The 15783-nt window shown below is 50.3% G+C and overlaps 1 protein-coding gene across 18 annotated transcripts in view; it reads left to right on the forward strand.

Moving 5' to 3' along the window:
• The window catches only part of Mical2 (microtubule associated monooxygenase, calponin and LIM domain containing 2), a 215805-nt gene that overhangs the window by 100045 nt on the left and 99977 nt on the right, over window positions 1-15783 (forward strand). For all 18 annotated transcript variants that reach the window (XM_048788346.1, XM_048788357.1, XM_048788356.1 and 15 more), the window contains 8 exons: window positions 2527-2627; window positions 7021-7278; window positions 8526-8641; window positions 9452-9578; window positions 10234-10324; window positions 11390-11537; window positions 12548-12747; window positions 13101-13207. In XM_048788346.1, the coding sequence (XP_048644303.1) occupies window positions 2527-2627; window positions 7021-7278; window positions 8526-8641; window positions 9452-9578; window positions 10234-10324; window positions 11390-11537; window positions 12548-12747; window positions 13101-13207 (1148 nt within the window). The remainder of the gene's footprint in view (window positions 1-2526; window positions 2628-7020; window positions 7279-8525; window positions 8642-9451; window positions 9579-10233; window positions 10325-11389; window positions 11538-12547; window positions 12748-13100; window positions 13208-15783) is intronic.

Below are 15783 nucleotides of genomic sequence, written 5' to 3' on the forward strand. Positions count from 1 at the left end.
AAATTCCTAGGTAGTTTTTTCCTTTTTTTTTTTTTTGGGTGGAGGGGTAAGTACTAGGGATTGAACCCAGGGATGCTTAGCCACTGAGCCACATCCCCAGTCATATATATATATATATTTTTTTTTTTTTTTTCCAGACAGGGACTTGCTAAATTACTTAGGGCCTCACTAAGTTGCTGAGGCTGGTTTTGAACTTGCAGTCCTCCTGCCTCAGCCTCCTGAGTTGCTGAGGTTACAGGTGTGTGCTACCACACCCGGCTTTCTTTCTTTTTTTTTTTAGAGAGAGAGAGAGAATTTTTTAATATTTATTTATTTTCTTTAGTTTTTGGCAGACACAACACCTTTGTTTGTATGTGGTGCTGAGGATCGAACCCAGTGCCGCGTGCACGCCAGGCGTGCATGCCAGGCAAGCACGCTACCGCTTGAGCCACATCCCCAGCTCTTGCTTTTTTTTTTAAGTTGACTAACAATGTGTATTTTCCCTTCAAAAGGCAGTGTGATAACAATGTTAAATGCTGTCTTCTGCTGGAGGTAAGCCATGTGCTTTTTGACCCCCGGTACAGCTCACTCAGAGTCACATTTAAGATACCGCCCGTATTTCTCATTCAATGTCACATTTTCAACATAGCCCTCCTGACGGTCAGTTTTGGGGGCAGTGGAACATCTCACCAAGTAGGTGTCACTGCTTTTAAGCCCCAGATTGGCAAACCATGGCTGGCCGCATGTTTTTATATTGTCTTTGAGCAAAGAATGACCTTGTATTTTGAAAGTTGCTAAAGAAAAAAAATCACAAGTATAATATTTTTTGATACATGAAATTTAAGTTTTGATGTCCCTAAGTAAAAGTTGGTGACGACACAACCGTGCTTGTTCCATGAGTTCTTACAACAGGGACCATATGGATCACATAGTCAAAAATGTTTACCATTGGGCCCTTTGAAAAATATTTGCTGACCTCTGATTTAAACCTTTCACGATTTACTGTTGCAGATGAGACTGTTTCTGTTGAATCTGTCTTTAAACTTATTTTCTAGGAATGAGATTAATTTTGGAACCAGCCTGCCTCTCGCTGTTCACAATGAAATGCATCCAGTGACCCTTTGAGTTTCCCCACCGTTGCATAACTTTATTGAGTTTTAATATTTCCTTCCAGCATTTGCATCCTTTTGGATTATTTAAAAATTCTCCAACACTTCCTTTCCCTCAAAGCCAAGAAAACAGATATTTAAACCACCAAGTAATAAATTCTGACGGGACATTGAATGTTTCAATGTGCTTCCTTTAAACTTTGCTGAGGTTGTCGCCTTGGGCCGTTGTTTCACAAAGTGCCCTCACACAGAGACAGCGACATTTCCTCTGGTTCTCTTGGGGGTCCTCTGCATTCATGGCTGTTCCCTACTCCTCTGTAGTAAAGGTCCCTGCAGTTGCCCAGCCCAACTCCCTTGTGTGGCGTGCGGATGGGTCTCCAGGTGTCTGTTCCTTTCTCTCCCTTCAAATAAACTAGTGCAATGGTTCCCCCACTCAAGTATGCATCAGAATCACCCCGACAGCTTGTTAAAACCCTGGGTGCTGGCCCCATCCCCAGAGTTTCTGATGCAGTAGGTCTTGGATAAGCTGCTGATAAGCTGTGTTTTTAGGGACCACACTTTGAGAACAACTGACTAAGCTCTCATTTCTCAGTGTGGTTTTTGCAGAAACCCAAAGTGCAAAATAAATATTCTCCTGGCCTCTAATCTGAGTTGTTCCTACTGCTGCACCTGGGTTTTCACTTACAAGGAGGGAAATGGTAGGAGCATCCCTTAGTGTAGCCTGAGGAGAATTTCCACAGCTCTAGCCACATGGAGGGCACAGTGGATAGTGCTCAGAGCCACACAGGCTCAGATTCAAATCCTGGCTGTGTTGCTGTTTAGCTTCCATGGCCAGGTCCAGCAGTTTCTGCAACATCTTGCTCAGCTCCACCCTAGAAATACTGGCTCACAACCCCCATGCACATTGTGAATTAAAACAACAACAACAATGTCCTTCTGTGATTATAAATGCTAGCTGTAAAACTCAGGTAACTTTGGGTTCTCTCTCATCTTCTCAGCCTTGTGTCTTAAACTTGGTCTTGCATGAAGATTCTGCAGATAAATAATGAGCCCTGCCATAAGTTGATGTGAACATACTTTATATACAGAGATACAAAAAAATTGTGCTCTATATGTGTAATAAGGATTGTAATCCATTCCACTGTGTGGTGTATTTAAAAAAATAATAAAACCAATTAAAAAAATACATCTGCACAGGGTAAAGGCCATCCTTGGTGGCCATGGCAAATTAAGGATGGGTGTCAGTAGAAACCAACCCTGAGATCTCTTAAGTCTAGGATCTTGGACTTATAGCCTTAGAATGGTATGAAAATAAATTTTCTTGTTTACATAAATAATAATAATAATAATAATGAGACCTGCAATGAGACAAAACACAGTTCCCGGCACTCAGCCGGCTTTGGGGAAGTAACCTCGGTCTGAACACTTCTCTTTTCAGGGATCGATCTTGAGAACATTGTTTACTACAAGGACAGCACCCACTATTTTGTCATGACTGCCAAGAAGCAGAGTCTGCTGGACAAAGGTGTCATCATTAATGTATGTACCTTGGCTCATTTCTCACCTGCCTTTCCCTTTGTGACCTGGGCTGGCAAAACCAGCAGGTGTGGGAGAAGACACTCTCCTGCCAGGAACTGAGCACAGGGAGGAGACAGAAGGGGCCTCCCACTTCCCCCATTCCTCGCCCTTTGCGTTGCTTGAGTTCTGGGTAAAGGAGCCACGCCCAGGCCTGGAGAGGGCTTCTGCAGAGCTGTGTGCTGGTGTTAGTCCACACTAACAAGTCTTCACCTACCCTGGTCCTTCTCTGGGAGGTCACATGGAGACAGATGGGGGCTGATTGTCCTGGTAGAACACAGAGATGCTTTCACTTGAAAATTTCATGCTGTGTCCCCTTGTTATAGAATGGGGGAAAGCTCACTATTTGCCACATACTAACTCATAATCACCTGTTCATTTTTTATTTTCTGAGACTCAGTCATCCTGTCTACAAAATAGGAATGATTTCTATCGGAAAGGGTTCTTGAGTGGAGTATGTATACATACATACATGTACACATACATACGCACACACGGAGCACCTAGCTTGTGATGGATTTGCAGATTCCCTCCATAACTTCTCAGTCTTGTTTGGACACCCACTCTTTTGTCCTGCTGGCTTCCTGGCTTCTGCTTTGTGGCTTTGCATCTTCAAGTAACAGGGTTGGAGGGAAGAGGCACATGGAGTGGTAGGCCCTAGACTGGTAGCTCCTCTGGTCAGGTTTCAGCCCTCCCAGAGCCCCTGTTCTCACCTGCACCGCCACCACTGCATGCTCAAGATAAGCATCGTGCAGCCCCAGGTCAGCCTGCTCCCTGATGCTGGCCTACAGCCCAAGCAGCATGGTGACTATTCATTGCTGCTTGTCAGAGAAGAATGTGCCTCTCTTCTCGCCAGCCTGTGCTGGCAGCTGGCCGGGTGGCATTTGTAACCCAGCCCTCCCCTGGGTCTCCTCCACATTGGCTCAGGTCTTTGCTGAGAGCCAGGGTTGTGGATGGAGGCTGCAGATGGCAGCTGCTGAGTGAGGCTGGCTGAGCATACCCTCAGAGGTGTGAGCACCGGGCTTCAACAGCTGGTGTCCACTGCCCAGGGTTCATTCTGGGGAGGCAGCATAACCCCTTCCTGCTGCCCTACAGCTGGCCCTCCTGATTGCCCCCTGAGTCTGGCACTGGCTGTCAGGAGCAGTGCAGGGCAGGGCCAGCGTGCAGGGTGCAGGTGCAGTAGGCACCTTTGCCGGAGAGGGCCTGGGCTCCAGGAAAAGTGTGACTGGGGTTTTGCGTTTCACTGTCCGAGTGCTCCACACTCCTGGGATGCTAAGGTCACCTTCAGGTCATCCCAGGGCATTTGTCCAGGCAATGACATGTTGCTCAAGGTGGCTGGATTCCTTGGCAGTCATCGCAGCCCCTCCATGTTCCCATCTTGGGCTCTGTTTCATGGTGCAGGTCCCAGAGTATGATCTGCTCTGCTTGCACAGTGGCTTTGGGGAGCTGGGAGTGGATCCCAGGCCTGTGATGACCTCACCAAGGCCTCTCCTCCCCCAGAGGACTCCTCAACCTCCTGAGATGGTGCCAAGGGCCTCAAGGGCCACAGCACAAACTCATATCTAGAAATTGGAGGCCATAGGCTGGACATGGGAGAACAGGACTCTGCTTGGGATTAGGAGCTCTGGCCTGAGTTTCCGGTGTCCGGCCAACTCTACAGCGTATGTGTGGCCCATCTACCCAGCCACTTACATTGGCATTCTTCTCTTGCCCCCAGAGAAAGGACAAGTTGTCCTCATTATCCTCTCCCTATGTAGGTCAGCGTCGTCCTACTGGTGCCATAGGTGCTGCACAAGTGTCTGTTGAATGACTGACTGCCCTCTGGACAAGAGATCTCCCTTACCTGGGTCCCTGTTTATTCCAGCTGATCCCTGGGCTTCCCTTCATGGTTCTTAAAGGGAGAGTAAAATTTCTCCTCTAGAAACCCTGCCTCTGGGATCCCAGCTGTGTTGAGCTTTCTCTTGCCCCAAGAGCAAGAGCCTCCCCGGGCCCCTCTTCCCTGGCCTATGCCCACTCAGGCTGTGGTCACCACAGGCAATTCTCACTACAGTGTGGCATGGGTCCCCGTCTGGGCTGTCTCTGTACTGTGCCCTGCCTCCTGTGAAGGGTTGGGTGGGCCTTGCCTACCTTCTCTTCCATCCAGCTCAGCAATGGGGCAGCTCTTCTTCCTATTGGATCCCTCACCCTTCACTCATTTTTTGTGGCTTCCCTCCCCCACTGTCCCATCTCTCTAATTTAGCATCTAGTCTCCCTTCAGTCTTTCCCACAGGCCATGGAAAATCAGGCCCAAATGTGTCCTCCTGCCCCACTTTTACCGTATTTTAGAACAACCACCCCAGGCCTGCCCACTTCATCTAAAACCCCGTTCCCTGCCCTTCTGCCCTGATTTTCCTTATTATCCTTGTTCTCACCTCCTCTTGAGGGTTCTGCCACCAACTTCCTTGCCCAGGACTCCCCACAGCAGCACCAGGGGGGCTCTGACCCAGGTCCAAGCCCAGGTCTGCTCCCTCTGTCACGTCCCCACGTTCCTGATTGGGGTCTGCACCAGGCAGTATCTTCACTGTAGTGTGGCACCACGTGTAGCTCATGGTCCCCCTGAGGGGGCCCGGGCATGTTCTGAGGGGAGGTGTGCGTGTGCCCCCTCCGTGCCGTCCTCCTGATTCTCATCACCACTCCTTCCAGGGAGGCCAAGAACAGGTGTCAAAAAAAAAAACCCCAACTAACTACAACTCCATCTCAACACCAGGACCGACAAAGGATTCTCGGACCAGTGCTAGGAGCAATTGGGGAATGGTGGTGTGGGTGTGGAAATATTAGAAGTTCTCCAACAAGGTGTTTGAATGATGGCTCTTCTGAAAACGGAAACAGGAGGTCACTGTGGGTGCAGGTGAGGCTGAGCCTCTTAGGACCTGCAAAAGCTCATGCCAGCACCTTGGGCTGATAGGGGTTGCATTTCACCACATGCCACTTTTCATGTCCCCATGAATTACTGGGGACAGGCATTTTCATCCATTTCCATTCACTTCCCACATACCAAGCATGGGCCTGAGATTTCACGTACGTAGTCTCATTCAGTCTTCATGTGGCTCTGTGTTGTAGATTTCATTACTCACATTTTAGAATGAGAAAACAGAGGCTCAGCACCAAGTTAAATGACTTGCCCAATATAGTTAATGAACACAGAGGTGGAATTTGACCCATTGCCCTTGCTGACTGCAAAGCCTGTGTCCATCCTATGGGCCAGTTCTTCACTCTATGAGGCAATATGAGATTTTTTTTTTTTTTTTTGCAGGATGGGGGCGGGTACTCAGGATTGAACCCAGGGGCACTTAACTATTGAGCCATACCTCCAGACCTTTTTTATGTTTTACTTAGAGAGAGGGTCTCACTGAGTTGCTTAGGGCCTCACTAAGTTGCTGAGGCTGGCTTTGAACTTGTAATCCTCCTGCCTCAGCCTCCCAAGCCACTGGGATTACAGGTGTGTTCCACCATGCCCTGCCATGTTTTTTTGTGTCATCTTTGGAACATGGCCTTTTAGTTTGCCACCTGATGAGCAGATTAGTCTCTGGGTCTGGTCTACACTGCTTTCTTCCTTCTCTGACATCCTATGGTGCACCACCAGGATGGTTGGACCTCCTCGTCCTCTAAGCTCAGGGTGCTCCACCCCACGCAGGGAAGTAGAATAATGAACACCCTAAGAGCAAAGCCAAGCCATGAGCAGCCCTCAGCCTCTCAGGAAAGGAGTATCTGATTCTGGAAAGAAAGTTTGAGTGTTATGCTGAGCACCCCACCCCACCCCCCTGTCTTTTTGACTACTCAATGCAACGTATCTGGATCACATTAGCTTAGCTGAGTCCATTATTAAATCACACTTACTGACTTGCTCCTTTGTCTTTTAATTGTGTTAGAAGTTATCGCAAGAACCAGTCATGAGGAATGTGTTTCTTATTGGCTGTAAGACCATTATCAAGTACACTGTTCATTACAACTCTCGGTGCTTGCTGTCAAAATTCCTACGTGAGACAGATCTTTTAGAATTTAGTGCCAGGAAAAAATGACCTCCCCCGAGGAATAGCTATGCTTCCTTCTTTCTGATAAGGAAAGCCCTGTAACATATCACATTTCCCTTTTGCCTTGGATGCCAGGAAGCTCCAAGCCAAATTTGATGCTTAATCACAACCGTGTTAACCCTCCCAGCTGGCTGATTGGCTGCCTCCCTCTTCCCTCGATGCTGGTTGTCTATTTCTGTTTTGATTAGCCTCACTGTGTAGGCCCAGGCCAAGTCCTTTTGCCTAGAGAGGATGTGACTCCTACCCTGCAGAGGAGCAGGCTGCTGCACTGTTCTGATCTTCCCTAGGACTACATCGACACAGAGATGCTGCTGTGTGCCGAGAACGTGAACCAGGAAAACCTGCTCTCCTACGCCAGGGAAGCTGCAGACTTTGCCACCAATTACCAGCTGCCATCCTTAGACTTTGCCATGAACCACTATGGGCAGCCCGATGTGGCCATGTTCGACTTCACCTCCATGTACGCATCCGAGAACGCAGCCCTGGTGCGTGAACGTCAGTCGCACCAGCTGCTGGTGGCCCTCGTGGGTGACAGCTTGCTCGAGGTAACGCTTGTGTGTGGAGCCTCTCATTCCTGCAAAGAGACAGATCCCTGCATTTAACTCCAGCTGGCAGCATCTGCTGTCACACAGCTCTGGGAAGGACAGGCTCAGCCAGTGTCAGGACTCTGCCAGGGCCACCTGGCGCCAAGCCTGCCCTTTCACTGAATCCCAAAGAACCCTCCTGCCTGCATGTGGGTGGGAGCACTTTCTCTCCCATCTCCAGATTTTTTTTTTTTTTTTGGTACTGGGAATTGAACACAAGGGCACTAACCACAGAGTTACATCCCCAGCTGTTTTATATTTTATTTAGAGACAGGGTCTCACTAAATTGCTTAGGGCCTCACTAAATTGCTGAGGCTGGCCTTGAACTCGTGATCCTCCTGCCTCAGCCTCCCAAGCTGCTGGGATTAAAGGCATGCGCCACCAAGCCTAGCTAGGCTGACTTCTTTGTTGAAGTACAAAATTGGGCAGCCTGGGCTGTTCTCAGAGCATGTGTACCCTGAGCCAGGCAAAGACTCCTCACTCATGTGAGTGGCCCTTTGTGATCTTTCAATGTGGAGATCTTTTAGGGTGCAAGAGAAGCCTGGGAGCCCCAGTGTGGTTTCCCAGCCATGACTTCCCTGATCAAACCTGCCAGTATCAGAATCCTTAGCTTGAATGGATGTTTTCAGAAGGGATAAAATTTTATCTTCATGTAAGCACGGATCAAACCACGTTTATGTGTTGATCCCAGGTACAGAGTCAGAGTCCAAAACGTGCTTTAGGTGTTCATAACAAGTTCGCTGGGCTCAGCTTGGCCGAACTGGTCCTCACTCACCATTGGGCGTGGACACTCTCCTTGGCTCTGTATTTGAGCATCCAACACCCACTGTCCCTAATGTCCCTCCCAGCCTTCCTTCCTGCCGTGCTCTGTGCTACACCCAAACCAGATGGGCTCTTCCTTCATCAGCCCCTGAGTTTTGTCCACACTGTTTCCAGAGGGACCATGGTCAGACTCCCTGCATATGGGCCACTCTTCCATGACGTGTCCTTCTCTCCTAGCCCTTGAGCAGTTTTGCTGGCTCATGTCCTAGCGCCCTTTGCAGTTGAGTTTGCGCTACAGCCCTCTGTAATTAGGGCGGCCTTGTACAGTCAGCAGGGCTGCTGCTGTGTCCCCTCATTGTCCCACCATTGCCTTTCTCAGGCTGACAATGGGATGGAAGCTGGCAGTCATGAGTATCAACCAGAATCTTGCATGTGTTCTCTTGCAGCCATTTTGGCCCATGGGCACAGGCTGCGCCCGTGGCTTCCTGGCAGCCTTTGACACAGCATGGATGGTGAAGAGCTGGGACCAGGGCACCCCTCCCCTGGAGCTGCTGGCAGAAAGGTGAGGTTTAGAGCAGAACTCCTAGCTGGGGGGTCAGGGGGTCAGAAGATCAGGCAGGAGACAGAGCAAGATTGGCTGTACCTAGGAACTCCGTCTCGTGCTCATTTGCCTTCCCATGTGTGGCCTGGTTTAATCATCAAGGTCCCCAAGGACACTTTATCCATCATCATCTCCCTTCTTCAGTGACTTTTCCTGGTGGCCAAGGTCTTAGGCCCTGGATGCCAAAGAAAAATATTCATCTAGGGCAACCATAAACTTGGGGCTCCCTGATGTTGCTCATTCACCCAACACCCAGAGAGGTTTATTTAAGGGCATCTTCCAGAACAGTGTTGGGGTTCTCTGACCTCCCTCTCCCATGGCTGAGATATTGGGCTTCCTCCCAGACCCCAGTGCTGGCCACGTGGCTGTGACAGCTGGTGAACTGGGAGAAGGCAGGGCTGGCAGGAAGACAGGCTGCTGATGGTCTTGGGTGTGGAAGTCTGTGGCCTTGGGGAACAGGCCACCGCAGGCAGCAGGACTAAGTGGTGGTCACAGCTAAACCACAGGTTGCTGCGCTTCCAGCCCTGAGTTCCCAGCCTTCTCAGGGAGGAGGCCAGCATTCCTGCCACCCACACATCCCTTCCTCTTGGCCCCTTTGGCCCTCCTATGTGGCAGATCTCAAAACTGGGAGTGCCAGGCATTTCAGGGAAGAGTTACACATTCTCATCTGGAAGCCCTAGGATAGGGGGATGGGAGAGGTGGGAGAAGGTGGGGACAAGTGCCTGAGGGGGCCAGAGTAATCCCTGACCTCTGGGTTCTGCCTCTCTTCAGAGAAAGTCTGTACCGGCTATTACCTCAAACCACCCCGGAGAACATCAACAAGAACTTTGAGCAGTACACATTGGACCCAGGGACGCGGTACCCAAACCTCAACTCCCACTGTGTCAGGCCCCATCAGGTAAGTCCATTCCTGGTCCCTGTCTGGGTCAGACTGGGGAAGGGAGGAGAGGGTCTCGTAAAAATCTTAGCACATTCCTGGGACTGAGGCCAGTAAGGCCTCTTGGCCCAAGGGTGGAACCAGTTCTTCTCCTTAGGAGACCCAGGAGAGCGATATAGACAGCATTTTTTCTACCCCACAGAAGAGAGCTGGAAAAATGTACTGTGTGTATACATATTTATTCATGTATGTGCATATATTTACATGTGTTAATTTGTCACTGTGCACATGCAATACTGATCATGATTTTCTCAAATAATTTACCAGGCCAAATATCTTCTCTTCTTCACCACCTGGGATTCTGGAGTCCACTGTTCCCCCATTGATTCAGAGCCACACAACCCCCAACCTTTTCAGTCAATAGGACTAAGAATGGTGTGGATTTTTAAAATCAGCCAATTAGCTATGTTCACCTACCCCCCACCATTTGGGGGATAACTGAGGTCCCTGTCTAGGACTCAGGTGCCCTGGGTTCCCTTGCTAAAAGTCCTGCCATTCAGCATTGGAGGGAAGCAAGGATGGGCAGGAAGTGAGCAGGGCTGGGCTGTATGCAGAGGCCCCGAGATGGGGACTTGGGGGAGATGGTGGGCAAGCGTGCAGCCTCTTTTGCTCATAGGTGAAGCATCTGTACATCACCAAGGAGCTGGACAGCTACCCTCTCAAGAGAGTGGACTCAGTGAGGAGGTCCATCAGCCTCTCCAGGCGGGGTAAGCAGCCCTGACCAGGTCACCAGGATGGGCTTTGGGGGGGAGAAGGAGACCTGCTCAGTGTGTATGGTGACAAACTGTGCCTCTGTCAACCTGTGCTTGTGAAACCTTGGGCAGGCACCTCTCCTCTCTGTCCTTCAGCTTCTTCATCAGGTTGACCAAGAGCAGGAGGGGCAGGACCATTGGAGAGTTAGGGTTCATGGGCGTGGAACCCTTAGCACAGGAAGATGGCCTGGGGGATCATTTCACAGGTCTTATTTTTCTTCCCTCATTTCCAACGTAGGGTCTTATCTCCCTAAGTGTCAAGTGCTTCGTAGTTCTGATCTTCCCGGGCCTGACACAGTGCAGGGGCGGGTGCTTAATGTCAGGGGCAGGGTGATTCAGTGAGGAACTTCCCCAGCATCCAGCTTCCCTCAGGTCCCTCCTGCCTAGAGACACTCGCGGCCTCTGCCTGTCCAGGCCTTGCTGCCTCTCCTTCACTAGGCAAACCCAGCTCTCCACAGACCCCGCGCCCTGCTGCCAATAGACTGTTGACTCTAATAAACTCTTTTACTGTTCCACAAACACAGCAGGGTTTTCCAGGTTCTTTGCCATGACAGGGTCCCATTTTCTTAGAATGACTTCTTCTGTCCGATGAATTCCTAGACATTCTCCAGGACCCAGCTCAAATGCATATCCCTGGACCCTTTCTTTGCAGAGTTCTCCTTGCTGGGCCACCACGGGGCCCACCCCCTCACATGTTCCCACACCCCCATGCATCTCCCTCTATTGTAGCACCACGTCATCCTCCCCTAGAAGATGACTGTGTTGTTGACAGGATCTGCATTCCAGCCGCCAGTCTGGGACCTGGCAACAGTGGGCCTTAGGGACTCTACTGGGGAACAACTTCCTGTCCCAGGATCTTGCCCTCCAGCTATCCTCTTGATCAGGCCCCCAAGCAGCAGCCCACGGGGAATTGCACCCACGTCCAGCCCCTTCCCTTTCTGCAGCTCTTCCTGCTTCTCAGCCCTGGTGCAAGCCCCTGAGGTCACCCCAGGTCTCACTGCCTGTGCTCCCTCCCTGCAGAGTCAGACATCCGGCCCAGCAAGCTCTTAACCTGGTGCCAGCAGCAAACCGAGGGTTACCGGCACGTCAATGTCACCAACCTGACCACATCCTGGCGCAGTGGCCTGGCCCTGTGTGCCATCATCCACCGATTCCGGCCAGATCTGATGTGAGTCTGGGGCCCATGCTGGGCCATGGAGATGAGAGACACCAAGGTTGCTTGGCTGAATGCAGACACCCCACACCTGGATCAATAGTTCTCTGCATGTTTTCCATTTGAGATTTTCCTTAAACTTGCTATTTTCCCTTTGCACGGACTGTTTCATCGGTAATGGGTTTGATCTGTGACCCTAATACATAAGGACAAAAATTGGCTCAGGCTCAATGATTGCCTTCTCCCCCTGCCCTCACCCCAGTTAGCAGACACTGGCAATGTGAACAATCAGAGCTCTATCCCCAAGAGACGAAGTAGGGCAAGACCTAAATCTGGGCGCCAGTATGAGGGGCTTACAGCCAAAAGACGTGTGCTGGACACCCAGATCCATTAGCTGAGTGTAGATGGGCAGCCACTTTGTTTCTGGGAGCTCTAGATTCCTCGTAGAATGATAAGGGTAGAATGATGGCAAAGTCATTGGGAAGACAAGATTACATTGCGGAAACACTTTGTGATATCCAAAGCAGGACAATGTTTATATTGACAGCAGAATAGCCTCACAGCCAATGCAAATCCATCCGAAGAGGCTGATGGAAATTACCGAATGGCATTGGTCCACACCTTTAGGAATCAAGATTGCCATGAGGAGGAAATGGGAATCCCACTTTTTACTTTATGTGGTGTATATAACTTGGTTTCTTAAAAAAAAAAAAAAAAAACCCTAAATGCTTTTTTAATTAAAAAGTAGAAACAGAAGGGAAATGATAATAAGTAGCTTATTAATTTTCCATTTTCTTAGGGTAGCAGCTCAGGCTCAATGCATGATCATGGCGCCTGTCTGATTTGGTTCCTCCCAGACTGAGAAGGGTGGGGCCAGCCTCTTCAGGTCTGGGGTGGTGGTTGGGACTCTGGGACACGGGCTGGGGTCTCTGGAACCTGGCAGAGCATCAGCCCACAGTGCTCCTCACAGGTTAGACATCTTCTCACCTCTCCCTGAACTTCTTCACCTTGTAATGATTCTCCAGCAATTTTGACTCTCTGAATGAAGATGACGCTGTAGAGAACAACCAGCTGGCATTTGACGTGGCTGAACGTGAATTTGGGATCCCTCCAGTGACCACCGGAAAAGAGATGGCATCAGCTCAGGAGCCAGACAAGCTGAGCATGGTCATGTACCTTTCCAAGTTCTACGAGCTCTTCCAGGGCTCCCCGCTGAGGCCCATGGGTAAGCACCTGCACAGGATGTTGCCCAGCCCCTTGGGCCACCTCTACCCTGGAGCCCGAGTCTGCCTTCTCCTAACACTTCTGTCTTCTGCTTCGGAGCTGCCTGCTGCCTTCCCTTTGACTCTGAGGCCAGCAAGGGTGACCTCAGTTTGGGGACCCTGTATGTATCAGGGAATCTGCATAATAGGCACCATTTCCATTATGGGAGGTCACCGTAGGAACCACCCCCTTCTCAGACTTTAGTCCAGGGTAAGGTAACTCTTTTAAAAGGACCTTGATATGACCACACCCCCTGGTTATAATACCTCCTGGGCCCAGGCTCCAAATCTCAGTTTTGCTTGTATTTCCCAACAGAATCTTGGCGCAAAAACTATGGAGAAAATACAGACCTCAGCTTGACCAAATGCTCCATTTCGAATAACTATCTCAACCTCACGTTTCCAAGGAAGAGGACTCCACGGGTAAGTTCTGGCCTGGTTTTTATCTTATTTCTCATTGCACATGGGTGAGGTTAAGAGGATGGAGAATTTCAAGCCCTTGGTCTATTTGTGCTAACAAATTGTGCAGATCAAGCACTCACAGAAGATGTGCATAAAACTCAGTTGGATAAGTGAGTGTTTCTGGAAGTTCTCTCTGCCAATCCGTTTCATGGACTTAGTAGTTACAGGAATGGGTTGGTGGGGAGCAGAGAGGACATGTTGGTGAAGAGTTTTGTTGTTTGCTTTGGACAGTGGTGGCATGGAACCCAGGGGTGCTCTACCACTGAGCTACACCCCTAGCCTTTTTCTTAGTTTGAGACAAGGTCTCCCTAAATTGCCCAGGCTGGCTTGGAACTTGTGAGCCGCCTGCCTCAGTTCCTGGGATAACAGGTGTGCACTGCTCTGCCAGGCTTTGGTGAATATTTTTTAAAGTAAACCAGATTAATGACTCGGGCATCTTCTAGGGGTGGGGGTGAGGTGATTTCTCACTTTGTCCATCAGGGACCTGATGGTAGAAGTGTGGCAGGGATGCTACAGGTACACGACGTTTCCATTCATTTTATTTTGTTCATCCATTCAACAAATATTCAACTCTAGTAGATGCCGACCACCCTGGGTAGTTTTTAATCTTTCAAAAGAAATTCTAATGGTTCTGCTTATATGGTGAGTCCAGGTAAATCAGAGTATTTTACAAGAGGTCTGACAGGTATCATCGTGTTTCTCTAGAAAATTTAAAATATCCTATGGCTCCTCTGTGAGTTCACTGTGGTGTCACAGGTGCCTTGGTACACAGTCTGGGAACCACAGGCCTAATGGGCAGTTGCCATGTTAATTGAATGACAGCATCTCCATGGGAGACAGAATATAAGTTTTCTTGCTTCATGTGCTCATTTTACAGATACAAATAAGGACCTCGGGAGGTCCAATGCCCTGACCAAGGTCACACACTGCTTAGCTGTACTTCATTGCTTTGCCCCTGTGCCACATGTCCTTTGCCACTCATTAGCTCATTCATTAAGAGACATTTATCATGTATCCAGTGGTAGGACATGCAGAAGTGATGTGACGCTTGACCTTAGAGTCCAGCTGGGGAGTTCAGAAGAAGTCCAAGACCAAGGTCAGAACCTCCGGGAGCAAGAGTATTTAAGGGACTGGGAAAGGGGTCAGGAAGCCCAGGGAGGAGAGTGTTTCTACAAAAGAGGCCCCAGAAGACAGTGTCGGGACAGAGAAGCCAGGCAATGTGAGGACAGAGGGCAGGCCACAGAATCTGGACGTGTTGGGGCAGAAGGCACATGTCAGAGGACTAGGACTGGATTGTGGAGTTTATGGGATGGCTGTGGAAAGAGGAGGGGAGATGAGCCATGGGGAATGGGCCAGAGGGAGGCCCCTGGCTGTTGCAGGGGTGCTGGGGGCAGGGTGGTTGAAAGCTCCCAGCCCAGAGCTCACCATCTCTCCAGCAGGCTGCAGGCCTCCACATGTCTCCCTGCTCTCCAGGTCCATCCTGCCTCCTCCTGCCAGCCCGTGCCCAGGGTACAGTGAGGCAGCCCAGCCTTTCTTTCTCTGTTATGTGAGTAGTGGTCACTTTCCCACTGAGGCCCATCTCCTGCTCCATGGAATGCTGCAGCAACTGTTTTGGATGACCTGAGGAGCAGGAGGCTTCATGCCTCTGCCCTTCCCTGGCTCTGGGGAAGGACGGGCCAGCGAGGCCAGGGCTGCTGAAGGGAGGATTGAGGCATTGAGGATTCTGGGGGGAAATGATGAGCTGCACCAGCTGCTCTCTGCCCACTGCTTGGACTGCCCTGACTCACAGCTCTCTGTGAGGGCTGTGCTGCCACCCCCACCCCCGTGTGTCCCACTGAGCCAGCACAGTGCCCCGCTCTGAAAATCTGCTCAGCCCATTTTCCTTGGAAGCCCAAGGACTTTCCCAGCAAGCCAGGGTGATCTTCCTGAGAACTCTCAAACCTTTCAGTCACCACACCTTTGTTTGCAGAGTGACACAATTGAACAGCCGGCCTGGCGCTGGCTCAGGGGGTTGGGGGTGGTCACAAGGCGACCAGCCAAGCCCTGGATGGCTGTTGGAGCCTCATTCCACCTCCTTCTGACTCTGCTCGGAATCCCTGGGGAAGCTGGGGCCTCTGCCCAGCCCAGCCCAGCCCCGGCTCATTGTGGACTGTGTCCACCTGCAGGGTGTGTCCTTTGGCTGCCCAGCTGGAGAAGGGTCAAGCCCCACATGTCTGATCCCACGGCCACATTTAATGTCTGAAACTTGCTTCACTTTTTGGATAGTTTGAGAAATTTGGCTATTGAAGTAAGTGCTGGCCTGGGCTTTATCTGTTCCCTCTCAGATCAGTGGACTGCTACTAGGTGACTAGGTGGATGGGCAAGTCTCCCAGGTCACACTGTGCCTGGGTCACCACTGAAACACCCTAACATGTTTCCCACACACTGAAGAAGTACCTTCTCCCTGTCCTACCAGGTGTCATCTTCGTGTATCTGGATACGTTACTGGTAGGGGAACCTATTTACAGTGATCTTTGGCCTTAACATTTGCCTCAAGA

This window comes from Marmota marmota, unplaced genomic scaffold (genome assembly GCF_001458135.2).
Source record: "Marmota marmota marmota unplaced genomic scaffold, marMar, whole genome shotgun sequence".
NCBI lineage: Eukaryota > Metazoa > Chordata > Mammalia > Rodentia > Sciuridae > Marmota > Marmota marmota.